Source organism: Planococcus citri, chromosome 2 (genome assembly GCF_950023065.1).
Source record: "Planococcus citri chromosome 2, ihPlaCitr1.1, whole genome shotgun sequence".
NCBI classification, from domain to species: domain Eukaryota; kingdom Metazoa; phylum Arthropoda; class Insecta; order Hemiptera; family Pseudococcidae; genus Planococcus; species Planococcus citri.
In genome coordinates, this window is record NC_088678.1 from 58,257,343 (window position 1) to 58,283,788 (window position 26,446).

At 33.8% G+C, this 26,446-nt stretch overlaps 5 protein-coding genes across 6 annotated transcripts in view; 1 reads left to right on the plus strand and 4 right to left on the minus strand.

Moving 5' to 3' along the window:
- Positions 1-15,762, minus strand: part of plx (PTB_TBC1D1_like and TBC domain-containing protein plx) — a 37,734-nt gene extending 21,972 nt beyond the window's left edge. The window contains exons 1-2 of one of the 2 annotated variants that reach the window (XM_065351666.1): positions 15,503-15,762; positions 14,633-14,709 (exon numbers count right to left, since the gene is read on the minus strand). In XM_065351666.1, coding sequence (XP_065207738.1) covers positions 14,633-14,644 — 12 coding nt within the window. In that variant the 5' untranslated portion in view covers positions 14,645-14,709; positions 15,503-15,762. Of the gene's footprint in view, positions 1-13,628; positions 13,823-14,632; positions 14,710-15,502 lie in introns of those variants that run through there. The other variant, XM_065351668.1, reaches the window with a different exon arrangement.
- Positions 15,763-15,953: 191 nt separating this feature from the next.
- Positions 15,954-18,240, plus strand: LOC135836696 (26S proteasome regulatory subunit 4-like). The gene is made up of 9 exons (XM_065351676.1): positions 15,954-16,113; positions 16,256-16,412; positions 16,485-16,609; positions 16,682-16,867; positions 16,960-17,059; positions 17,129-17,343; positions 17,423-17,620; positions 17,696-17,905; positions 17,981-18,240. Exons 1-9 carry the CDS (start codon positions 16,111-16,113, stop codon positions 18,113-18,115), a joined length of 1,329 nt encoding a protein of 442 aa, XP_065207748.1. The 5' UTR covers positions 15,954-16,110; the 3' UTR covers positions 18,116-18,240.
- LOC135836698 (uncharacterized) lies at positions 18,205-19,045 on the minus strand. The gene is made up of 3 exons (XM_065351678.1): positions 18,719-19,045; positions 18,512-18,633; positions 18,205-18,417 (listed from the first exon to the last, which is right to left on the minus strand). Exons 1-3 carry the CDS (start codon positions 18,803-18,805, stop codon positions 18,318-18,320), a joined length of 309 nt encoding a protein of 102 aa, XP_065207750.1. The 5' UTR covers positions 18,806-19,045; the 3' UTR covers positions 18,205-18,317.
- Positions 19,046-19,787: 742 nt separating this feature from the next.
- Positions 19,788-23,033, minus strand: Pp2A-29B (Protein phosphatase PP2A regulatory subunit A). Its single transcript, XM_065351671.1, has 12 exons — positions 22,715-23,033; positions 22,235-22,426; positions 21,929-22,148; positions 21,687-21,847; positions 21,459-21,614; positions 21,113-21,384; positions 20,920-21,037; positions 20,681-20,846; positions 20,443-20,597; positions 20,226-20,368; positions 20,046-20,146; positions 19,788-19,962 (listed from the first exon to the last, which is right to left on the minus strand). The coding sequence occupies exons 1-12, from the start codon at positions 22,796-22,798 to the stop codon at positions 19,958-19,960; spliced, it is 1,773 nt and encodes a 590-aa protein (XP_065207743.1). The 5' UTR covers positions 22,799-23,033; the 3' UTR covers positions 19,788-19,957.
- A 432-nt stretch (positions 23,034-23,465) lies between these two features.
- Positions 23,466-26,265, minus strand: Dbp21E2 (putative ATP-dependent RNA helicase Dbp21E2). Its single transcript, XM_065351672.1, has 12 exons — positions 26,016-26,265; positions 25,788-25,937; positions 25,571-25,717; positions 25,384-25,497; positions 25,113-25,310; positions 24,894-25,041; positions 24,711-24,817; positions 24,532-24,636; positions 24,283-24,440; positions 24,026-24,209; positions 23,783-23,935; positions 23,466-23,692 (listed from the first exon to the last, which is right to left on the minus strand). The coding sequence occupies exons 1-12, from the start codon at positions 26,100-26,102 to the stop codon at positions 23,582-23,584; spliced, it is 1,662 nt and encodes a 553-aa protein (XP_065207744.1). The 5' UTR covers positions 26,103-26,265; the 3' UTR covers positions 23,466-23,581.
- Between the last annotated feature and the right edge of the window lie 181 nt (positions 26,266-26,446).

Here is a 26,446-nt window from a genome sequence, read left to right on the forward strand (position 1 = left end):
TGGGGAAATGGCGAGTAGGTAATTATAGTACGTAATAATACAACTAGCAGGAAGGCGTTTTCGTGGTCGAAAGTCGAAACGTAATTTTCAAATGAACGTACGTATAAACTGCGATGTTTATAAACGGAAAATGATTTTCGAAGTTGTTCGAATGCGGTGAATGGTCACGTATTATGGCAAATTTCAAAGTTGAATTTAAAGGTACCTACACGAGTTTGTTTAAAAATCTTTGTTTCGCACTGTTTGAGTCCATTAAACTGGGCAGGATTCTTCAAATTGCCACTGTTCAAAAAGATCAGCCCAAATTATTCGCCTATAATTATTGAGCTCACACATGGTCTACAACACGACAGTCGACATGACATGACAGTTATCAGCTGTCATCTACATACATCATTTGCGTCTATGTACCTCTACCTATGTTCGAAATATGGCGTTCATTTTCTAGGTTTGTAGTGTTCATATGCTCGAACTCGAAGGCTGTTTACCTATAATACCATTTTCAAGCGTTAGTGTATTTCATTCACGTTTCACGCGCGTTTTTTTTTTTTTATTATCTCTATTTTCAAGGCACGAGCAGGGGGAAGCTACACCACCATGAATTTAATAGGTATCTGCTGATTCTTCACATGTTCAGCGTAGGCCTATAAACTTTCAGGTGCACATGAGTTTGCGATACCTTCGTTTAAATGTTTATTTTACATGGCGTTTCCTTAATGAAAAATTATATTTTTCAATGGGCTCGTGTCGCGTATTTCTACTATGTCATCGGTATATGACTTGTAATTACATCCATTTTCGCATTACGCAACCTGTAATCATAACGGAGTAAGGTTTTCGTAATTGTTGTGCGAGTTTTTTTTTTCATTGTGGTTTTTCGCATAGGCAGCAATACTCGTTGATTTCCAGAGTTTGCAGTTCGAACTTCAGACCACAAACGTAGGTAAAAGGTCAAAATTGAGGCAGAACTTCAAAAACTCAAAAATTGTTGATGAGCATGAGCTGAAAATTATGTTTATTCAGATGGATCGCGAAGAAGAAAGTCCGAGGATTTTGACCAAATTCGATGGAAACTTTCTAGTTTCATTATGAGTTAAAAGCCACTCCAGAAAAAATTTTAGCTCTGAAGGGAGGCATTTTCAAAAAAGTCGTGGTGTTTTGGGGGAAGTGACCCAGTTTGTAAAATTCACATTATTTAACCAGATACGTACGTTACGTAGAAGAGTAGGTGAGAAAAATTTACGAGGCTTGAGGCTTTACCAATGTACGTATTTTTTTCTTGGTCAGCGATGTGGGTGTAGATCGATGGTGAATTTTTAACCTTTTTTTTTACCTATTGCCATCAAAATCCAAGACCGCTTTTGGGGGTCAACTGATAGATTAAAAATTTGCAAATCATTTACCTACTTTTAGGAAAAATTCGTGTTTTGAAAAATATTTTCTTCTTAAACATTTGGGAAACTGGCATGGCATTTCCAAAAAATTGCCGCAGGTTCCAAAATGACCTAAAAACTTCTTCAGTAGACTCATCAGCAAGTCAAAAATGAAATTTAAATTGAATTTCATTTTCATTTTTGTGTCAAACAGTACAAGTAAAGTGAATTTATCAAATTTTCAATATTTTGAAATGTCTAGAGAAACTATTTGGTTCAGAATTGACAGAAACTGATTTTCTGACGAATTTTTCGTTCAGGGTAAGGTGTTCTTCAAGGTCTAAAACCCCTGTGTTAAAATTTCCAGATCGCCAATATCACCTCTAAACCCTTCAAAAGGGATGAAATTACTAATTTCAGTTAAAAATTTCCAACTTCGCCTGGTTTCTACAGATTTTTTTCAAATTTGCAGGAGGGGTGTTAAGTAGATATTATTTATGAACCAAGGGTTATTTTATGGACATTTTTCAAGTACGAAGGGCGGTTTTCCAAAAAGCGATAAGTCAAAAATTATGATTTCGAGATAAATGATGTTTTTAGTGCCCATTTCAAGGCGCGATGCACTTGGAGTATGACACCTATCCTGCATGTTGTATTGGATCTATCTCAACACGTATGTGTTGGTTTCGTGGTGTAACTCAAGTTTGCAGCGCTTCTGCGGCAGAAAAAGTAAACTGACTTATCGCCTTTTGGAAAAACGATTTTTCATGTTTTCATTTATATGATAGAACCAGTGTTGCAAATTGATGTAAGTCAACTCTAATTCACAATACAAAAGTATATGACCAAAAAAATTGATTACAAGAAATTTTACCTGTATTTTAAACAAAAATTAAGTACCTATTACAACACTATAAATTGAAAAAAAGATTTTTGATTAAAAAAAAAATCTTACCACTATTTCGGCAATAAATTTACGAAAAAAAAATTTTTGATTGAAAAAAAAAATTTTTACCTGCATTTTGGCGATAAAATTGGCAAAAAATAAGTATTTATCTACAGCACTATCATTTAAAAAAAATGTATCTGCATTTTGGCAATAAAATAAAAACGAAAGTATAGTACATATTACAGTACTATCTATTAAAAAAACCATATTCGCAGCTCTATTTTGGCTATAAAAGTAACGAAAACGAAGTAATCATGACTTATTGCGTTTTGGAAAAACGATTGCCATCCGCAACTTACAGAAAAGCTGGATTGTGCGTAGGTAAATAGGTATTTTGGGTAGGTTAGGCATTAAATAGGTGAGATACGACCTATAGAACACAATGGCATGAAAAACTCAATTTTCAAAAAACTTGACTTATCCACTTTTGGAAAACCGCCCTTCATGTTCTCGGAAAAACGTGCATTTTTAGCTTTTTATCTGCATTTTTGGTCATTTCTTTCAGAGGTGCAATTTTATGGAAAAAACATATACCTAGGGTATTGCAGAAAACTGATTTTTTCATGATTTTCCCGCCAAAATTATTCAATTTTGCCCCATTTTTTTCGCAGTGTATCCATCAACTCGAATTTAGACCAAATTTGTTGATTTTTTCTATGCTTTATAATTTTAAAAAATTGATTCCTTCCATTCTGGGAACACCTGACATTCATATAGACCAACATCAATCCAAGTAAGACATGATATGTATATTGTATACCTACGTGTCAATTTCAGAGAAATTGAAAATCTTTGATTTTTTTTACCTGTAATGAGCCGATGAGTGCATTTTTCAAAATTAAAAAAAAACTAACTTTGATAAAAATGAAAAAAAAAATTGCAAGTTTCAAATTTCTCTGAAATTGACATAATTATGTACTTAATAGTACTTATATGAATATGGGATATTTCAAGTTAATATGTATCAGTTTAAATGTGAATTTTGGCCAGATAGGTGACCCGGGGAGCGGTTCAGGGGCAACCAAAATGGTAGGAATCAATTTTTTTGTAAAAATTATGAAACGTGGAAAAAATTCACAAAATTCGACCCAAATTCGAGTTGATGATTTGGTTGGATATTTTTCATAATATGATATATTGAGAAACAAAATTCGACCGAAATTTTGTTTTTACTCACAAATTGTTCCTCAATAGAACTGAAATTTGAAAAATTATTCGTGCCTGAACTTCAAGAGATTACATTGACAGTGTGTCTAACAAAACCCCCATACAAAAAATCATGACGTTTTCTAGACCAATTCTTCACATTTTTACCGCATAAAAATACCCCCCCCCCCTCCTCCTCCTCACAAAAAAATTAAATATGTAGCTTGAAACTGCGAAGTATTTTTTTTTCAATTTATAGGCAAGTAAGTAGGTACATATTTCAATTTTTTCATTTTCTGATTTTTTCATTTTTTTCATTTTATGGGCTTTTAAAAAAATTTTCAAGTGTGTTTCGAGCAAAATTCATGACTTTTTCATAGCTCTTCATGAATTTTATGACCACCTACCAAAATTCATGACTTTCATGATTGTTAGATACCCTGATTCAGAAAAAAAAACATCGAATTTGAGCACATACAACTTTTCAAATTTCAATCCTGAACAAAAAATTGCATCAATGAACTTTGTCGGCTTTTCGACGCACCTACTATCCATTTTTTTAGTCATTTTTTAAAATTGCAATATTTTTCTACTCAAAATGTGTTCGTAATCTAGCTTCAATTTGCAAATTGGACAACACGTTTTTTGATCATTTTTCTTAACCTCAACGATCAGAAATAAGTTTCAACCTGACCTGTGAAAAAATGCTATTTGATTTTTATAATCTTCTTTCGTACAGCGTACTCATAAAATTATCCAACATGACCCATCAAAGTTCGTCGATTCAATTCCATAGTTGTCATGTCGTATGAAAAAACAAAATAAGAAATGGCGCAATGAAAAACATGCCAAATCACACTTTCCTTTATGTACTACTAGTACTCAGTCAGTACCTTACTTAAACCTATTTAGTACAAGTACTTATACGTTCTATAAAATTGGAATGTTACTTACCATAAATCGTATTAACGAAACTCATAAACTCGTACACAGATTTAGACATTGCGAAAGGATAGAAAATTACCCAAAGTAAGTACATACATATATAGGTATTACACATACACACATTTTCTAAGACCCGAATAATGATTTTTAGTAATATCGAGAGGTCTTTTATCGTTATACCTTTACCTACGTATATAGAACGCATTTTTCTAGAACGTAGGTAATCTTCCAAAAGTATACTTTCATCTGAACGTAACACATTACCAATATATGAATAGGTAGGTAGGTATACTATATAGGTAATATACTCGCGATTGCCTTGGAACACGAGTATGTTAAAAATTCTAGCAAATAAACATTTTTTACGATTATTTCAGCTTCGTAAAAATTTTCGATAGGTATTTTATCAAAACTATACTACCTAAATACCGGGGAGGAGAGGGAAAAAATGCGATTACTCCATTAAAATATCTCGTTTCACGATACCGCAATTCGAACGACTGCCTAAAATACATACGATACGAACGTATGAATTAAACGAATCGCTATACACGATAAGTAGGTATAGGTAGTGGTAATTAATAACATCGCTGACCTACAACAACTGTAATATATTATTGCATTTAATACGAGTATATTCGTGCAACAGTTTAACGACCTAGAAAAAAATTTCCTCCGATGAAAAAATTAATTCGAAAGAATCAACCAACGTTTCTAGTGCCATCCTACTCTCTGAAATACACCCGCAAAGTGGCATTGGCATCAGTCACAGGGCCATGTAAATTCTTCAAAGTTGCAGTAAATAATAACATGTGCAAGTGCAACAAGCCACCTACACGTATAAACATTACTGGCAAGTTTTACTCGTAAACTCCGTCGAGTCATCGTAAAGATTCTCGACTATTCATCTCATGATAATAAGTGATTAGTGGTTAGTGGTTACCTCAACCTATTCATTTCAAACAACGCGTAATTGGTTCAATAAAACTGCTTGGATTTAATCTCTAAGCTCAGCTAATAATTAACGTATTAGTATAGGAGGACAAATTATGGCGAAAAGATCGTCCAATTGCCTTCAACGTCGTCGATATAGTTGGTAGGTATAAACGTTCGCGAAATTCTAATTTTCGATTTGTTCAAATTCAACATAAATATCGTCACATTTTCAAATATTTATCAAAATGAATCTTTTAGGTAAACAAAATGAAAATAATCTCAGTTCAACGACTCTGTTCCATCAATTTTCAAGAAATCACGATGTAAATCCCTCAAGTGATTGACCAGCTGACCGATAGAATCGCATCAACGTTCTGATCTCTCTTCAAGAAACTTTTGGCCAGTTCCCCAAACACGTTTCATTCAGTCAACATTCGTCTCGGATCGCAAGACTCACTTTAACAGGGTCAAGTTTGAGGCCAAAAAAGTACCTGTTTCATTACCTTCCTCATCATATACATACATCGGTTATGCCCAATTACCCAAACATCACATTCGGCGACCCTTCCCTTCCCCTCGTACACTCAGTCCATAGGCAGCACTGCTCCAGCAATCAAATTATTCGACGAAAAAATTGATGCAAAAACTTCCTTATTTCATCAAAACAACAGCTGTTAATTTGGCAAAAAATGACATAAAAATGAGGAGCAAAAACATCAACAACAACGCAGAAATCAATCAATTCAGATACTAGTTTCTTCGTAACAACCTTCAATTTCCAAGGACGTATAATCTATTGGACGCACATACCTATACCTATACCATAATAACATGATTATCAAACGAGGTACGAGTATTTAAAATTACGAGATGAATTTTTTTTCGCGTATCACCGAGAATACACGTAGAAAAACCAGATATCTATTTGATTCGAGTAGAGGGAGGATAGGGATCGCGGTAAAACCGGCTAAATACGAAAAATCTGGAACGCATCCAATAGCCAACGTTTATTACGAGTAAAACGGCCACAACAGACCAAAACAGTTCAATTTCACCGATGAAATTTATTACCTACTGTACCATTCGATCCTATGTATTGTGTACAGTTTACTAACCTTTTAATCGTACGTATACCGTAGCCAAAGTGGACACCACACATCGTAGACCCAAGGAGGACAACTAACTCGATGGCCTTTACAAAAGGTGACGTCAATTCAATAATAATTGTCTAGCTTTTTCACATTTGCTCGCACAGCCGCAGCGGTACCGGATTTCCTACTGCCAATTTGAACCCTTTCCTATAAAATACCTATTTTTCCATAATATCTTTTTCTACCTTGACGCATTGGTTGACGTTTATTACTATTATTCCGAAAAAAATCGTAAATAAATTCGAAAGACGATAATCCAACATCTTTATACGTATGGATATCTTTCGTAAAAATTAAGCCTACGGTTTGTTAAATGATGAGGAATTCGAGAAAGATGAACGTTTTTTCCTCTTTTACGTATTTTCAAATATTTTATGCGGTTATGTGTGGTGCGTGACCTTGCATCGTAAACCACTTTGGTATCTTCCGATTAATTAACCTGTAACTTCACGTTTATATGTATGTAGGTAGGTATAAACGTAGATATTCGAATACGAGAAAAGAGGATACCAGACTTGAATATTGTTCGCAAAGCTTGAATTCGTCGAGCCTATCCAACTTACTGTTAGTTAGTCATCGATGAGAATGAAATCCAGCAACAGAGTTGGAATATGTACCAGTTGAAAATTACTTATTAATTTAGGTGGTTGAACGCAACTGACACCCATTATCCGTGTGACTTTCTCACGCTACGTGAAAATTATCGTACCTACATATACTGCCTATATACTGTAAATAATACCGTCTTTCTATTATATAAGAGTCATCAAGACGTGCGAATAAATTGGTCAAACATTATAAGTTACTTACGAGCTAAGTGGAACGAGATTTTTTTTCGACCATACGATATGATGAAATAATGGTGCCATTTTTAATAATTAACGTCGCCCAAATGGACTGCAGTGTGTAAAGTGTGCAAAAACAATTTGCATTTTCAAAAAATACGTCTACCTAATTGTTTTGAACAATCCGTTCAAAAATCATTTCAAAAATATGACAAATTAATGACTCAAGATCAGCAAAGAGTCGATGAAAAAAATAAAAATTCCTCATTTTATACTCTGGCCTTTATGCACAGGACTAGGGGGGAAGGGGAGTGGAATGGCCAAAAGTAGCATCAAAGGTTTAAAAAAACACATCTTGTTTTCTTTCAATGCACTGAGTTACTCCTCTTCACTTTTAGCTCTCTCTGAAAACAAAATTAATTGTTATAAATCGAAAAATTAAATTTCAATTTTCCTCGTCAGTTCTTTGAAATTTTAATTTAAAAAAAAAATAATACTAATACGTAAGTATCGTAAAAAAAATTCTTCAAGTCAAAGCTATATAAAAATGTCGAAAATTGATAAGGTACTAGACGAACTCGTAATAAGTGAAAAAGTAGGGAACAAACGTGATTGAAAAAATATTATTTAAGTGATTTTATTGTAATTAAATTTCGTTGCAATATAAGAAATTCATTAATGATTCACGTGCAACGTTCGAATATTTTTATTTGACCACACAGTTTTCAAGATTGAAAAAAAACATGCTATCGTGTTTCAATTTGGGACCTTTAATATTTTCTTTGCCGAACAAGGAAACCATGGAATGATGTAGGCACTAGGCAGCAAAAGCAGATGAGAAGTAAAATAAAATTTGATGCCTACTGACACAATTTTAATGTGAATAACATTCGTTTTTGTATGAACAAGGAAATCAATGAACAATAACACTACCCCTCTCTATCTTTCCTAGGATCGATGATAATGATGAAATTAAATTCATAAAATATGGAGTATAATTTTCTGAAGGACACAACTGTAGGTACGTATGAGCAGCACAAGAAATAAATCAATTCTCTCAGCTTTGTCAGGCTAAATTGCGTTCTGCTTCAACAGAATAATAGGAAGACCAAGCAATAAGCATCATAATTATAATTATACATAATATGTATTAAATTTATGCATCATAATCCATTCTGGAGCAACAAAATCGCTTCAAGGATGGTTAATAATCATGATCAATTTTAGCTCCGAAGCCCCGAAGGTGCCCCTAAAAGATATGAATGAATTGGTTGTTGTTTTTGATTTCGTTTTTCCAGATTTTCAATCGGTATCGTTTTTCGTTTTGTTATTAGCTTTTAATGAGTGTTTCTGTTTATATAACAGGAAATTTTCATTTTGTCGCCTTTGTGGCAGTTCTGGCCTCTGGGGCCATTGGGTTGGATTCGCCTTTCAATAGGAATTCGTAATTATAAATTCGAAATGACAATGAAAATAAAAATAAAAATAATTTGATATTCTCATTTAACTGATGATTAAAATCGATTATACTCATAAAAATTTATAAAAATTCACATGAATTAACAATGTAACAAAAAACCGAAAACGAAACGCTATTTACTTATACGGTTTTGATTTCGTTTTTTCACCAAAAATATCGTTTGATTTCATTTGTACAGCCCTGATTTTGTGTTTTAAAAATTTTATTCTCAAATACATTTCGCAGGTTAGGTTAATTATGTCAAATGAAAAAATATTTTGAAATACTGGGGTGCCAGTTTTTGGGTCATTAATCATTGCAAATGTCAAATTTTCGGAAAAATTTTAAATTTTTGGATTTTTTTTTTTTCGTTTTTTTGAAACAAGCAATAATGACCAAAAATTGGTACCCTCGCATATTCAAAAATATTTTCCCATTTGGATTAATGCAAAACGATATTCGAGAAGAAAATATTTTCAAAACATAAATTCAGCCAAAAATAAGCAATTTGCTTTCTATTTTCGACCACTTAATGGAACCCTAAAAGTAGCCTTGAACTTAGTGTAGTAATAGCGTACGTGAACTTAGAATCTCAAATACGTGCAATCTTTCGGAGCAATGCAATTTTTTCCAAAACAGGTTAGGTAGGGGCTGAAGCGAAAAAACCACGATTTTTTCGAAAATTTCCTCTTTGAGGGATCATATATTCCCTTCAGGGTCTCCTCCAGTGCTAAATTTTTTTGAGTGACTTTTATCTCAAAAGGAAGCTAGGTCTTCACTGAATGTGGTCAAAATCCTGATATTTTTTCTCATGATCAACCCTAACATAGGTACCTAATAAATCAAATTAAATTACCTACATTCAACTTGGATTTTTGAAGAAAAAAAAACCGTACAACCCTGAACCCTCCCCCCCCCACCACCTCTCTAATTTTTATTTACCGAAGTGAATTTAGCTATTTTTGACAAATGTTTTTTAAAATTTGACTCCATGCTAAAAAGCTAGAAGTTTTTAAAATAAATTGGCAGAATGCCAGACTTCGACAATTTTTGCAAGAGTACTTATACATACATACAGGACTTTTTCGGAATTATTGGGAAAAAGTGATACTTTTTAGCAAAGAAGCGAGACTTCTGGGTAATATTGGGGAAAAAAGTGAAACCTAATAGTCCGGCATATGACAATAGGAGTAATTGCACCCCCCCCCCCCCCGCCGATCCTCCGGGACACTTTTTTTTCTTAAAGGGGACATCCTAAGGAACAATTTAAAGCAAACTTGCCCAAAAAAAAGTTTGCTTTACTTACAAAATGGCGGCCATTTTGATTGACAGGTCAGCCGAAATCGCAGATTTTGCGTTTCAACATTAGGACTTGCACAAAATTTTTCAAACCTTACAAGGTAGATCGAAAGATCATGCAAAAATTTATCACCTGTCAAAATTTCAAGTGCTAAAGTGCGTTTTTCGATTTTTGGTGAATTTTTGAAAATCCAATTTAGGCTAAAAATGAGGGAAAAAATCACAATTTTACAAAATTAACCAAGAAAGCTGAAATTTGGGATATACCCTATTTTCGACATGCCAAATCGATTGGAAACGGTTTCAACCCGTTGTGAGCAGTTCTGGAGCCTCCAGGAGATTTTTGAAACTCGAAATTCCCACAAAATTTCATCAAACTGAGATGGAGAGTCGAAATTCATTCTGCAAACTAATTTCAATACGCTGCGAAGTACTGTAGGTAAATTTCAAGTCGTTTTGGAGACTCCAGTGACTTTTTTGAAAATTATTGGAGCCTCCAGTAGATTTTTGAAACTTGGAAATTTCCCCAAAATTTCATCAAACTGAGATGGAGAGTCGAAATTCATTCTGCAAACTAATTTCAATACGCTGCGAAGTTGACTGCTGGTGGATTTCAAGTCGTTTTGGAGCCTCCAGCGGCTTTTGAGCAGCTAATAATTTCGTTTTAGCGTTTTCTGTTTTTCATTCTCTCTTTAAAAATCCATGTTTCGTACAATTCGCAATCGTATTAGAATCAAAACAGGAACGATGGCGGAAGGAGGGGGGAAGTTGAGTACTCTTCTTTCGCGTTGAATAAAATATTCAATTAGCATAGCTTAAAGTTCTCACGCCAGTCATTTCGCTTTACTTAAGTACGCTTTAAAACTTTACTACATTTGGATTCTATCATTCGAATCGAAATCATCCCTCCCTCATAATAATAAAAAAAAAACTTAAATAAAATTCAAAGAACGAATACAAATTTTTGCCAAGATGAGCGTTAAGAGCGTTTAAATAGCGAATCTTTCGTGCAGATAGGTATGTATATGTAGGTGCTCGTTCATTCATTCAGAGATATGTAAGTAGATAATGTGCAGGAATTCCGACACGCGAAATTTTCAACAGGTATCTATAATTTTTTTCTCGGCTATGAACCGTAAAACGAACACCAACCGTCAATTACCTATATTTTTAACGCGAGTTTTAAATTAAAATATCGTGAATTAGACTCGGCTCATATCCTATCATTTTACAAGCTTACTAATATTTTCGAGCGACGATCGAATTAATTCCTAGAAGTAAGAAAAAAAATTCACTTCGCAGCTCAAGTTCAAGTTCGGCGCGCAGAATTGCAAAAAATATTACTTGGATAATTTAGCAACCGTTAATGAATATTCGTTCGGGTTGTAATTATCGTCTGGGTAATTTCAACGACATGAACTCCACGTTGTATTCTTAGTTTTCGGTTACGCTTCGAGTGAAAAGAGTAAACAGAACGAAATTTTTGTGAGTTATCCGTTTGTAAGCTTGGAGCACACGCTGTATGCAAAAACAAAAAACATACCTACCTATAACGTAAATGTATTGGAAATTTGAACCATTTCCAACAGTTCGATAACGTTATCGGCAATCGAATCCACGATTTCGCAATCCCATTCGTTGCCTTAGGGCGAATTTGCACTTCGCAATGACCTAACCATTAAACTTGATCTTGAAAACGACTCGTTTAATCAGCGATTTAACAGTCGCAGATTGACCTGGTAATGGATCTCGTATTTAGACTACTGTTATTATTTTCTGTGACGAAATCCACGCATAAAAAGCTAGTCCTATACCTACCAAGTTCCTATTATACTCGTACGATAATCGAAATTAAAATTTTTCTCTCATCAATCGAACGTTCGAGTCGAACTGATTTCAAGGCAATGCATTTTAAAAGCCGGTACCACGTAGCCAGAAAAAAAGAAAAAGAAAAGAAAAGAAAAACTACCCGTATATAATAAAATAATATATCGTTATTTCCTTGAATGTACGTACGTTCGTATTCTAGAAATAGCAGCACGATACGAATTGAAACAAAAACAAATCTCAACATGTGCGCAAATAAATTAACAACAGTCGGACTGTCGGAGCAGAGAGTGCCGCAAACACATAATTAATGTCATTGCCATTACAAAATAGCACATCGTCGTTTACTCTTTATCAATTAATACAAATGACCGGACCCCGGCTCGGCTCGACTCTCGTACAAACTATAAAACCGAACAAATTCGCATCAATAATGTCGTCCAATTAAATATTTCCAAACCCTCTACAGATTTCCTGTTTTTTTTTTGTTTTTTTTTTGTTCAACGAACTACACATCAAAATAAAAAGCTATAGGTACGTATTCGATCGCAATTTTACCTGATTTTATTTTCGTTGTGAATTTCATAGCAGGCCCTACGTAATGTCCCCGGTAGTCCATAAACACAAATAAATCTTCGTAAAATGACAAATTTCCAGTACAATATTACCTATGTTCTGTTTATCTGTGTTCCATTACGTAATCCACAAGGTTTACTAGTTTTACTAAGTTTTGCCAAGTTTAAATTTTAATGGAAAATTTTACCATAATCCTTTCTTCGCGTAATAAACTTCGCTCAAATAAGCAACGAAAGTAAAATTTCCGGAAAGACTGATCGCGAGGTCACTCTTTGAATCAACTTTACTAAAGATGAGCCTCGGAAAATCACATACGAGCTCACTGAAGAGAATTTTCTTCTCGTATTTCCAGTTTTCTCGCGATCACATCAGAGCGATTTTCATAGCCTTGAGAAGCTAATAATAGGTATAAATTTAAGTACTATACCGAGAGCTTATAGACGAACGCGAAACAAATAAAGTAATTTATGAATTTGTAATTTTTTTTAAATTCATTTTTTTTGGTCATAATTTGAAAATAGGAACTTGTATTTTTATAGCTTTCAGATTATTCGAATGTATATTTACGAATACGTGGAAAATATTACAGCTGCTTGGTTAAACTAGGTAGAAGAGCTCTGGGGCAACTCGCAGAAAATGGAGTAATATTTGGATTTATTGCGCATTCGTTCTATCGTACTCACACCGGAAAATTTATTCATAAGTTCAAAAATCATGTTTCAGGATACCTACCTATGTTCACTATTTAGTTTCTAAGATAGATGCCAATTAATATTATTTTAAACCGAGAAAACATCGACAAAATGAAAAATTTATAATCACTATAAACTATAACTTTTTATTAAAAGAATTTCAAAGGATGAAACGAATGAAAATTATAATTACGTCTTCAAAGGAAAACCGATTAACTCGTCGAGAAATCGAGATCAATACCAGCTAACGGCTTGAAAACTTTTCTCATTTTCCTAATTATTAAAATAGGTAGGTAGACGTGAGATTGTGTAGGTGTCTACTTTAAACAAGTGCGTCAGCATTAAATTTCATTCAATTCGGTACAATGGTTGCTAAATTATTTAGTGAAACATCCAAGTATGAAAAATTTCCATTCGAAGGTAATCTATTTTCAATATTCGCACAAAACTCAACAATTTACCAACCAAAAAAATCATTAATTCTACTCACTTTCAATTTTGAACCATTAACTCCTCCTACGTAGAGATCGAACACCGAAGAAAACAAATTTCGAATTCACATATTTCGTCTCTCTACGATCAATCACTTGAAAATTCAATTAAAACTGGAAACTTTCAAGTTTAAGGCAACAAACTTGACCCGAATACAAACACCAAATTAAACCACCGTACTGTCACACCGCCAGTAAAAGAAAATTCATCAGACCAGACGACAAAAAGTCTAACGCAAGACTATAAATCCAAAGCGCTGTAATCTTATCTCTACATATACTAATTCCCATCGCAGTTAATCTCCCATAAAACAGATATTTATACGAAATGCGTAATCGTAACTTATTAGCTTAATATTCGATTTCGAAGTCCTATATAGAAAAAGGCTGACTGAGAAACGAATTAAAAATCGAAAAAATAAATAAATCGAGCGCAATAATGATCGAGTAATGAATTTAAAGAGAGAAAAAAAATCGAATTTTACGAACTAGTAATTTATTCAGGAAATAACCTCAAAATTAAACAGCTTCGGGTGTTTTCGAAATAGATCAAGGCGATCACATCGGAATCAACAGAGTCAATAAAAACGTAGGTGTTCCGTCGGCCCGTCGTCCTAACAGGTAGTTGAGGCAATTCCATGCAAGAAATTTCCGTTGATGAGTTCACTAGCAAAAGAGTAAATTGCCTATATAAAATTACCTACTAAAATAAAAATGCGATACGGAGATGCCTGTAGTTTTAAATTTTGACTGAATTAAAATTTTAATTTCAATTTTTTTCAACAGAGTATAACCGCGGATATGTTTTTAGAAAAGTAAAAGAATTATTACTACATTATTATTACAAAATACCGGGCGAATAACAACCGGAGTAACATTTTTACAAAGAAGAGAAAGTGTTTAAACGAACACACGTTATTGAGTAATTGCTTAGTGAATTCGTTTATGAGTGTTCTAAAACCAATCTAAACAAATAAAGACAACGCAGCAAAAATTTACGTACTTGATCCTTCATTTCATTTGATCGCCGAAACTGCCAAAATAGCTAAATTCTCCAAGCACGATCACACAGCAGAAAACCTGTAATCACAATTGATAATAATATTATACATTTACTACTTGAGAACCTACTAACCTACTGTATCACAAAAGGCAGATTTTTTAAAATAGGGAAAACTAATTGTACTGAAAATCTAAGAGTAAAATGAAATTGCGAGATGATGAGGTTTTTAGTTCCTCGTAGTATCGAAAAAAAAGAAGGAAAAAACACTTAGGTATTCATTTTGGTCAATCAGTAAAAAAATTAAAAATCGATGATACAAAGAAATGAATGTTTTGTATTGTATGCGATTAATAACGGAAGAGATTATGTAACACATGAGGAAATTTTTGGTACCTACGTATTGTTTGATAAAATATAAGCTGGACATTACAAGAATCACAATTATAAGTATATGTACCCTACATGTATCAAATTTTCAATATTTTTTACTCGACTATTTTTCTTTCTTTCTTTCTATTTTTTTCAAACAAAAAATAAAATTAAAATTTTTCATAAACCGATATACGATCTTACTCCTTACAGAGAAAAATTTAAGTAGCTTCAATAATGAGAAACTGAATCTCAAAAGAACGTAGTTTTATCATACTATTGGTAATTTGTTTCTGAATTTGAAAAAAATGGGATTCAATTATAAGGATTTAAGAACTCGAGATGAAAATTTTCTTCAATTCATAATACATTATACCTAGCGGCAAGTTTTTGCTTTGCACATATTCTCGAATCAATTTTCTCAATAATTAAAGAAAGGTGCTTAATTTTAAGAGCAAGTAGTGACTTTTTTTGCAACAAAAAAGATACCAAAAAACTTACTAGAATATCTTCATGATCCGGATTCTGGGTATTTGTTATGGCACAAACACTTCACAAACACGAAACTATCTCGCACAATTTTCAAAACAATTAGTAAGTTAGGAATTAAACAAGGATATTCATCCGATCAAAAATATTTACACAATTATTATTAATTTGCAGTTAAACAAAAATTTATGCTCATTTTATATCACTTGTTTTTTAAAACACAATCACATGCAGATGAACTGTTGATGACCAACCAGAAAACGCGAATGAAAACGACATGTCGATCAACGAATCAGCAAAGAGATTTTTGACAATGCAAAGTCTCCGAAACACAGATCCATCTCGAACAACAAAGAAACCGGTCACCAATTAGTACCGTTTTCCACCACTGGCAGCACGTGGCAGCACTCACAAGCACCAATTTTCGGTGTTTTTTCGTTTTGCTGCTTACTCCAATTCCACGTTTTCCAGTCAAAAAAGTTTGTTTTCCGAAATTGTGATAACGAATTGTGATTTGCAAAAATTTTGTAATTTCTTTTCTTCGTCCATAAAAATTCATATTTTCCTTTAGCTTTTTGTTTTATTAATTGTTTGTGTGTCATTGAATTCTAAATTGAGTAATGGTAAGTGAAATGAATTTATATCAAGCATTATTCACCATTTGTCGGTTCTTCAATACCTTGTTTTCATTGTGTCTGCTGTCTACAAAACATATCCTCAAATTGCACACTTCGATAGACTCATCCTTATTTTGCATTTTATTAGGGTCAAAATCACTCCGGAGCTTCTGGGAGTGGTAGCGGAGGCGACAAGAAAGATGACAAGGATAAAAAGAAGAAATACGAACCTCCTATTCCTACCAGAGTTGGCAAAAAAAGGAAACGTACCAAGGGACCGGATACGGCTTTGAAATTACCCCAAGGTACTGGATTTCTCTTATTGTTTACATCATCGTTGAATCTGCATAAATACTAATCATCGCGACTGTTTTCAGTTACTCCTCATACTAAATGTAGATTGAAATTATTAAAGTTGGAAAGAATCAAAGATTATTTATTAATGGAAGAAGAATATATTCGTAATCAAGAAAGACTAAAACCTCAAGAAGAGAAGAATGAGGTTCGTTTTGTTAATTTTGCTCGTATGTTCATTTCAACATTTATGTGCCAAGTTAATCGTTGGTGCTTACAGGAAGAACGATCCAAAGTTGATGATTTAAGAGGAACACCGATGTCTGTCGGAACACTCGAAGAAATCATCGACGATAATCATGCCATTGTGTCAACTTCTGTGGGTAGTGAACATTACGTTGGTATACTTTCGTTTGTGGATAAAGACCAACTTGAACCTGGATGCTCCGTTTTATTAAATCATAAAGTACGTAATCCCTATGATGAAAGAATCTAATTACGTATAGTTATACCTATGCGCCTATTCGAATAATTGAATAAATATTCATTTCTTCTCAGGTTCATGCAGTAGTTGGCGTTCTATCTGACGATACTGATCCTATGGTAACTGTTATGAAATTGGAAAAAGCTCCTCAGGAAACGTACGCCGACATAGGAGGTAAAGTTCATATTACTGTTGATTCTTTGTATTGTGTCGTCGATTACCTTAATCTTTTATTTTATTTAGGACTCGACACGCAAATTCAAGAAATCAAAGAATCCGTCGAGTTACCCCTGACTCATCCCGAGTATTACGAAGAAATGGGTATAAAACCACCAAAGGGTGTCATCTTGTACGGTCCTCCAGGTACTGGTAAAACACTTTTAGCTAAAGCGGTAGCCAATCAAACTTCTGCCACATTCTTAAGAGTAGTCGGATCTGAATTAATTCAAAAGTATCTCGTAAGTTTTCTTCTCGTTTTTGTATATTTATATCCTGTATATTCGTGGTTTATTTTACCAATATTGTGTTTGATGGTAGGGTGATGGACCAAAGTTGGTCAGAGAATTGTTCCGAGTCGCCGAAGAACATGCTCCTTCTATTGTTTTTATCGATGAAATTGACGCAGTTGGTACTAAACGTTACGACTCAAATTCAGGAGGAGAACGTGAAATTCAACGTACTATGTTGGAATTATTGAATCAGCTGGATGGGTTCGATTCTCGAGGAGACGTCAAGGTATACATTTTCTCTTGGCTCTTGTCTACTCATTTTTAAAGTATAGCTTACTATAATTAATATCGTGATTTTTAGGTTATAATGGCAACGAATAGAATAGAAACATTAGACCCTGCCCTGATCCGTCCTGGTAGAATAGATCGTAAAATAGAATTCCCTCTTCCCGATGAAAAAACAAAAAAACGTATTTTTAATATTCATACTTCGCGTATGACGTTGGCCGAAGATGTGAATTTGCACGAGTTGATTATGGCAAAAGATGATTTGTCTGGAGCAGACGTTAAAGTACGTCATGATTTCATCAGTTTCCTAGGAAGATATTCTGAACATCAATCTTACTAACGTATTGACTTTTTTCAGGCTATTTGCACGGAAGCTGGTCTAATGGCATTGAGAGAACGTCGTATGAAAGTCACTAATGAAGACTTTAAGAAAAGTAAAGAAAATGTTCTCTACCGTAAGAAAGAAAGTACTCCCGAAGGCCTCTACTTGTAAACGTGCTATCTTCTTCAAATGTAATTGTATTAAGATCGAATTTTGTGTTATATTATTATGTTTTATATATCGGTAAAAAATTTGCTATGTAACACTCCACGAATTATAATTTATTTCAATCTTAATTCGTCACATTCAAGTGTTATTGGATATAAACAGGCGCAATATTATTTAATGAGATGGCTACTTGGTGCTCAGCCTATCATTTGCCATTGCAAGTAGTACATAGATGATCCAATGAAGTTTGCAGCTTTTGCATTGAACTAGATTTGCGATCTTTTTTCAGAAGGAATAACTGGATCCTAAATTAACACAACAAAATTATCACTTATCAGAATGAATACGGCAGCAGAGTGAACTCACCAAATCTATGAGAGTTGAAATACATTTATGTACCTTTCTACGCCACTATTATATCCCACATCGAAAGCTTTTTGGAAAGCTGTAGTGTATCCATCATCGAAACTCAATTGGTACTGTTTATCTTTCCCTGCGATTGCACCTTCACGAAAACCATCCTAAGAAAGTACAAGTTGATGTGAATATTGAGTTTTCATTGTATAATTAGCTTCTGAGCAGCAAATCAAGAAAAACTGTACTCACAGTAAGATGCATGTTCTGCATCCTTTTCCATGATGAATTCATTATCTTTTTCTCATCGTCTGAACTTTCGTTAGCTGAATTATCCATTTTTATGAACTAACGTGGCTACTGATGGAAAATTTATTCGAAAAGTATTGAAACTAAAGATTATTATTTTCAGAGGTAGATAGAAAGAACGTTTCATTACAACACAAATATTATTTTTCGGTTTGAAATTCCGAAAATATGTTTAGGAAATGACTAAAGCCATAATTATAGCATTCAATACTAATTATCACTTGAAAAACCTAAAATCTACTCTTCGTCTCTTCAACTTCGTTCTTATCAATTTGCCTCACACATTGCTCGAGTGTCTCCGTATACTTTCGGTAAGCGTCGTTGGACTTGTAATTTTTTTCTGAGAAACCTTGACCAAAAACACAAGTGATCGTAAATGACCAGAAATAAGGAAAAAGTATAGGAAAAAGTTACTCCGTCAGATTTTTTGGGATACCTATTTAATAGATTTTATGAATGGATAGGTGGAGTGGATTCGAGGGAAAATGACAGCTACTAAAGTGTGAACGGCTGAAGCACTCTCGAATCTGGATTGATTTAAGACTACAACTTTTCAATTGTTTCCGTCATCGATCAGTCATTATTCCAAAGAACCAAGGATCAGTAGTCTCAATCCTCAAAAAAATCTTTAGCGGTAAAAATAATTCCATCAATGCATCTACTTCAAAATAGAATTGCATTTTAAAAATAAATCGTGGGAACTTTTTCATTCAGTCAATTTGAGTTGGCAGAAACAAATTTTCTTCAAGTTATACCACGACTTTTTAGATACCTATTCACTGTAACACTAATGAAACTAGAAAAAAGAAATTATCCCACTTTACGAAAAAACAAAATTTTCTAGCAAGGATTTCTAATCCATCATTCAAAGTCGTCACTCAAATCAAAGCACTACTTGAGACACCGGTATTTCACGTCAATAATTAGCTTGTCAAACAAGACAACATAACTGTTACGTACCAACGAAATAGGGAATATGACGAGTTCTACACACACACAAAAAAACAAAAACTACACGATAATAAATTTTTATTAAACTTAAATTATCAATGTATAAGATAAAAATAAAGTATAACTAATTTAAAATAAATACATTCCTTACACGACTGAAGCACAAATACGTTTGGAATACTGTTAGCAATGTACAGCATGTTCTAAATTGTGTCTTAAAATTTATACCGTTCAAGCTGAAATTGAAATAACTGTATTAGTCGCCTTGGTATTTTAAAAATTATTCTTACGTTTTATACAATATGCGTAGGTATATTACCGGCGATGCTAGCGATTGCTTCAGATGCGAAGAATTTAACATCCACGTCACTGTCCGAATTCAGTTTATCAAGCGTGGGCTTGATTTGCGATTGAACAACACTGTTAAACGAAGAGTAAAATATTCAATGCAAAGCCACAGATTTATCCAGACTATTTGGAAAAATTTTACAATACTTACGAGGGGTCGAGTAATGGACTGATCTTTTGTAGAGTTTTTGCGACATTGAATCGAACATTTGGAACAGTATCCGTGGACATTGAAATAACAATTGGTAACATAAGTCTCGTCGTTATGTCAGCACCACATACTTCAGCTAGTACCTATTTTACAAGAAGCGAAACACAAATCAGAAAAGCAAACAATCGACTTTTCATCTGATCAAAAACAAACTTACATTAATACTGAACAGACAAGTTAATCGGTGAAGATAATTTTGGTTTCGAGACATTCCGACCACTTTGGGTATAACAGTATTTTGAGCCCATTCCGCTCCGAATTTTTCTACTAATTTTTTCAAGTTTAGAGTTGCAGCTTCTCGAATAGCGTATACTAAAAATCGATTGCATTATATTTTACAACTCTAAGCAGTAGGCATTACATGATTAATCGCAGAAAAATGTAAAAATAATTACCATGATCAACGAGCCAAGTCATACACAGAGTATTCAATTTTTCATCGAAAAATTCCACGCCTAACTGACCTGCAAGTAATGGCATGTATTCAATAATTGCTAATCTCACTCTCCATTTTGAATCTTCCGCTAGTTCGACAATAGCCGGCAATAATGACTGAGAAAGCTGCAAAAAAAAAAATCATGAAAATGATATTCGAAGCATATAGTAAACATTGAGAATTTTAAAGGAAAAGTACCTGTTGGATTCCGATTACTTCATTTACACAATCTAAGTTTGAAATGATGTTCAATCTGACTTCTGGGCATTCATCTTTCAGTTGCGATAGAAATAGCGGAAGTAGATGTTCGATTGTGCTGTTGAAAAATAAAACGATCAGTACAGCATTCTTTTCAATAACACATACTAGGAACACCTTTAAAAAAACTTACTTAGTTTTTCCAAGAATAGGCGACAATCCCATAATGACAGATGCAAGAGCAGTTTTGACATGCTGATTCGGATCTGCGACAAGTTCTTTTACGTACGTGAGAATATTCTGCATGATGATATTTTCACGATGGACGGGATCCAAATTTTGACAGAAATCTCTGACTTTGTTAGCAGCTGCGGCACGAACTTCAGCTTCAGTATCTTTAAGAAGAGACTGGAAAGCTGTGACCAAATCAGCTTTGGTGATTTCTGGCCCTACAGCGAGTTGGAGCTGCAGAAAAAAAAATCGTTTAATACGGCCTATGGTTGAAAACCAAATTAATATTTTATGAAACTGTTGATTACCTCGGTGAATTTGTCAGCAACCATGTAACGAACTCTCCACGAATTATCGGATACACATTGACGTAAAGTAGGCATCAAGAGCTGTTCAACATCTTCTTGTTGTAATAAAGAAGCGATACTGACACACGCTTCAACGGCCAATAGACGTACCGAATCCTACAATCAAGAGTATATTATAGTTCTTCTATAAAATAAATAGCTTTATTGAAAAATTAAAAATGAAGTTACTTGTTCATCTTGAGCCAAATTCACGAACATGGGAATGATTTCAGATTTCAGATAATCCGATTCAACGACATTAGCGAACTCTCCTAATTTATTAGCGGCTGCACGACGCACCATAGGCGTATCATCTTGACACAAGTTTCGGAAATGATTTCTCAATTCCGCTGAAAAATCAATTAAGAAACATGTTGCACAAAATGATAACAAAGATGATAATACTTTTTCGATGATTTATATGCACTAACCTTTAACCGAAGGAGACACTCGACCGTAACATGCAGCGAACAGTCCGCAGGCTGAAGTACGTGAAGTGAACCAATCTCCTGAAGCTAAACGATGGACGAGTGGAACAAAATAGATTTCCAAATCTGCCGAGCTATGTTGTTCTGCGATAATTCGTAGTGATTCTACCGCTTTATCCCTAACAACGGTTTCTTCTACAGTTGCTAGAGATTCTAAAGGAGGCTGAAAAAAAGTTATTCGATTAAACAAAACATTTCCAACAGATTGGTAATGAATTATACCAAATACACTTCGATCTGAATACTCACCAATAAACAATGAACATATTCCGGTCCGCCAACTAGTGGTGTGAATGTACTCAATTGCTCAGCCAATGCCAATAACACTTCATCTTCATCATAAAGAGTCTCCGTTAAAAAAGCGATTAATTCATTGCGAGTTCTTTCTACTCCAAGGGCTAATGCGATTGTGGATAGTTTTTTAACGGAATTCAAACGAAGCTAAATAAATGAGAAAATAGTCTTTTAATACATGAAACCTTTTTGGTTTGAATAATAATTATTTAACCGTCCCAGATTATCATAAAGATATAGTTCGTAGTTAATGAAATGTAACGCAAAATTTAATAATATTCTTCGGAAACCGAATCTAATCAATATTAGACTAATCAACAGACGACTGTTATGACCACAATTGATACAATGTTAGTAACCCATACAACACTTTTCAGTAACTTTTGACGGTTTAAATTAATCATCAAACCTGAAGGAATAGGAAATGTTACGTACCTGAACATCCTCATTTTTCAATTCGTCAATCAATACAGCTATCGGATATAAAGAGTCAACAAACGACGGTTCACCAGATGCCATGATAATTTGTTTGGTTCGATTAAACTATCAACGAGCGAATTTCAATTATCACTAATGAATATTTCACGATCAATCCAATTCGATTAGATGTATATAAAAATATAAAAATACAACACTCCTAACGTTAAAATTTCATAAGCCTACGCTAGCATTGACCAGCGATTTTGTTAAATATTTCCACTGATTTTCACTTCACATTGGTGGAATGGTGCTGGTGGTAATGGCTTTTCTGTTCATTTCTCATCAAGCGATGTTCATGGATCGTGGTTGTGAATATTCTTTGTGATTGGTCAAAACACAATTTTAAAAATAGAAAAAATAAATTTTCAATTGTTATGATTTGACGATTTTGCGTTTACGTCATTCTGAATTTTACACAAGAACCAATCATAGGCCATTTTTCTTATAGGAGTGTGCCTATTGGCCGATAGGCTTCCACTTGAAAAAAAAAGATGATTTGTCGATTCGTCGCAATGTCGTAGGTCGAAACGCCAGTTCATGCATTTTTTGGCAAAAAAAAATTAACTGAAGAAGAGTGAAAAAATATGATGAAATGAACGAAGAAATTTTTTCGTGACTTCAAAATTGCAAAGTGCTTGGTGTAAGTACTTGAAAGTACAATAGGCGGAACGACGGATAGATAGATCGCAAAAAGAAAATACTCCCGAACCGTTCAGCAAAAATTTATAGAACATTTCAAATTCGTAAAAATTAATTACAGAAATCGTCAAGTAAAATAATAATTATAAAAAACAACAGTTAAAAATTCGCGTAGTTCTTCAATCAAGATAGTAATCCCAATTTTTTTTCTAAATCGGAAGCTTTGTGGTATTTCACTATACGTTTAATATTAGGATTAACATTTTCAAGTCTCGAATTCGTTCTGACAGCCATCTGCAATTCATTCATAAAAATAAAATGTACATGAAAAAATATTACTGCAAACTTTCACTAGATATATAATACAAGGACAAGCTTCCTTACTTCAATTTTTTGCACCAAGACGATTTCGTTTCGTCCAGAAATCAAATTGGTAACGGTGCCAGATTTTTTAGAGCTTAATCTACCCGTTCGTCCGCAACGATGAACGTATTCTGCTATAAATGATGGGAATTCATAATTTATCACATGTTCCACCTAAAAAGAAGCAGTCGATTTAAAAAAAAAACAGATACATATTTGAAAAAGTTACTTATGTGTGTAAAATTATCAACTGCCTTCACTTACTCGATTGGTATCTAATCCTCTTGCTGCAAGGCTAGTACACACCAATGTATTAACATCTCCTTTTTGAAAAGACTTGAATTTACCACGTCTGTCATGTAACTGCATTTCTCCATGTAATAATATATTGGGTATTCCGTTATCTTCCAAAAATGAATTCACCCAAGTAGATGTTTCCGCATGATTACTAATGAAGGGGACAACAAAACAAGATGTAAAAAAAATAAATAAAATATACGTGTCTTTAAAAAACGACCTACCAAAATATAATTGAAGGTGCTTTCTTTTTAAAGTCTTTTTTAGCTAAATGGAGAAAAAATGAAGGCCTGTTAGCTCGTCCTGTTCGTATAAATTCATGAGTGATATGAGGCATAACGGCATGCAACTTTTCTGTAGTAATCATTTCCAAATTTTCAACCTGGAATTATCATATCAAAAATTCATTAATCGATTTTTTTTTGAGAAACATGAACAACTTGAACAAGTGAGGCGTAACTTGAAGCGCTTACATCTATTATATCTTGAAGAATATCGGATATACTGGTGGGTAAAGTAGCGCTAACCATTGTTAACTGTACTCCGACGTCTTTACCAGGAGATGGTGCACTTCTAAGCTATAATTATCAGAAAATTCAATTCTAAATCATATTTAAAGCGAAGAGTTCGGTACGAAAACGAAAAATCTTACATTCAACGTATGAAGAAACGATGTCAACGATTCATTGAAACTATCATCCAGTAAACAATCAGCCTCATCTAATACCGTATGACGAAGATTTCTCAAGGAATAAATATCTAAATTGGAAGAAGAAAAAAAATAAAGCAACGAACGAATAGCGAAAAAAAAATAAGAGGAAAAATGAACTCGTACTAGCATCAATGAATTTTCGAACTGCGAAAGGTGTTGAAACTAATATATCAATTTCATCGAATGATGCATTACTTATCTTGCTACCGAGGTTACCACCGACTAACGCCTTGGTTTTAATGCCTAATTCTTCAAACCATTCACAGAAATCCTATAAGAAGCACGAAAATTATGAAATACACACATCAAAAACAAAATACGTATCTCCAATACTCAATTTACCTTGACTTGATCAGACAATTCTCGACTAGGAACTAAAATTAAAACATACGGCGCATTAAACGATGGTTGGGTTGCTTTAGCTTTCCAAACTAGGATTTGTTCTAGAATCGGTAATAAGTACGCTAATGTTTTTCCACAACCAGTTTCAGCCCCCAATAAAGTATTTTTTCCTGACAAAACAGCAGGAATAGCTAGCCGCTAAAATAAAAATCACGAGTAATAATTATGCACAAAGGGTATGATACGAAGACAAATCGAACTATCAACGTACTTGGATTTCAGACATCGATTCTACATTATGCGATTTCACAATATCGAGAATTTCCTGTTTCAAACCACTTTCATCAAAAGGAACAATCTCTTTCCTACTTTGAAGTTCATAATCCTGCGAAAATCATTAAATATGTAATTAGAAACCGATGCAACAACTAGCATTTTCGATCGTTAAAATTACTTACTCTCGTATGGATTTTGATCTTGAAATGATCACCAACAAACTTATGACTTCTCCAATGCTCCGATGCCAATGGAATTGGTGCGAACTTATCGTAGGTTTGGTTCCTATAGTGATTCAGTTTAGAATTTTTACATACGATGATAGGAATCTGTAATTTAAACAAAACATCGTTTCAAAATCTTCAATGCGGTTTTTAATGTAATGTAACAGTAGCTCACCTCGTTTCTCTTCACTTCATCTTCTAAAATTTTGCGTGCTTCTGCTTTCTTCCTATGCTTCAGAAAGGGTTTCACATCATTTTCAAAATTGCCCAATTCAAATGAATCATCTGGTTCCAGAAAAGTTTTCGGCGGTTTTTCATGATTGAGCTTTAGGAACAAATACGATGAGTAATTTTGTATTAGTGAATTATATTCATCGTTGATAGAGAAGGACATCATACATACTCGTTTTCTGAATTTCATCACATTGTAAGTGTTATTCAAAACACTGTCATTGAGTAAAAATCTGCTTCGATTGATAGCACGCAACATAACAATTTCAAGTTTGAATGACAGAAAATTCTACCTGCGTGTGAAAAATCACTGGCATTAGAAATCGAAATAATTTTCAACGCTTTTACGACGCTTTTTCAAATTCAAATTGCAAAATAATTCAAAATTTTGTAATTTTTTTCACCAAACAACAAAAATTGATAAAAAATCTGTGTTGTTTGTTGGCACCGAACATGTGCTTTCACGCCAAGCAGAGCGAGATTTTGTCAAAAGGTCACACTGAATCGAAACACTGAAAGTTGAAATTTTTTTATTTGTCGAATATGGTCACACTGTTATAAGCTTGCTCAATTTTCATTGGAGAATCTTTTGTTTTCTTTTCT

Excerpts from the sequence above, each read along its gene's own strand:
- Dbp21E2 (XM_065351672.1), bottom strand. The coding sequence starts at position 26,102 with ATGTTGCGTGCTATCAATCGAAGCAGATTTTTACTCAATGACAGTGTT. Across the intron at positions 24,210-24,282 it reads GCACCTTCAATTATATTTTG|TAATCATGCGGAAACATCTA; the intron begins GTAGGTCGTTTT and ends CCCCTTCATTAG. Across the intron at positions 23,936-24,025 it reads GAGGATTAGATACCAATCGA|GTGGAACATGTGATAAATTA; the intron begins GTAAGTGAAGGC and ends GCTTCTTTTTAG.
- LOC135836696 (XM_065351676.1), top strand. Across the intron at positions 17,621-17,695 it reads ATTCTCGAGGAGACGTCAAG|GTTATAATGGCAACGAATAG; the intron begins GTATACATTTTC and ends CGTGATTTTTAG. Across the intron at positions 17,906-17,980 it reads TGTCTGGAGCAGACGTTAAA|GCTATTTGCACGGAAGCTGG; the intron begins GTACGTCATGAT and ends GACTTTTTTCAG.
- LOC135836698 (XM_065351678.1), bottom strand. The coding sequence starts at position 18,805 with ATGGATAATTCAGCTAACGAAAGTTCAGACGATGAGAAAAAGATAATG. Across the intron at positions 18,634-18,718 it reads TGCAGAACATGCATCTTACT|GATGGTTTTCGTGAAGGTGC; the intron begins GTGAGTACAGTT and ends GTACTTTCTTAG. Across the intron at positions 18,418-18,511 it reads TATAATAGTGGCGTAGAAAG|GATCCAGTTATTCCTTCTGA; the intron begins GTACATAAATGT and ends GTGTTAATTTAG.
- Pp2A-29B (XM_065351671.1), bottom strand. The coding sequence starts at position 22,798 with ATGGCATCTGGTGAACCGTCGTTTGTTGACTCTTTATATCCGATAGCT. Across the intron at positions 20,847-20,919 it reads AAGTAATCGGAATCCAACAG|CTTTCTCAGTCATTATTGCC; the intron begins GTACTTTTCCTT and ends TTTTTTTTGCAG. Across the intron at positions 20,598-20,680 it reads GACTTGGCTCGTTGATCATG|TATACGCTATTCGAGAAGCT; the intron begins GTAATTATTTTT and ends ATCGATTTTTAG.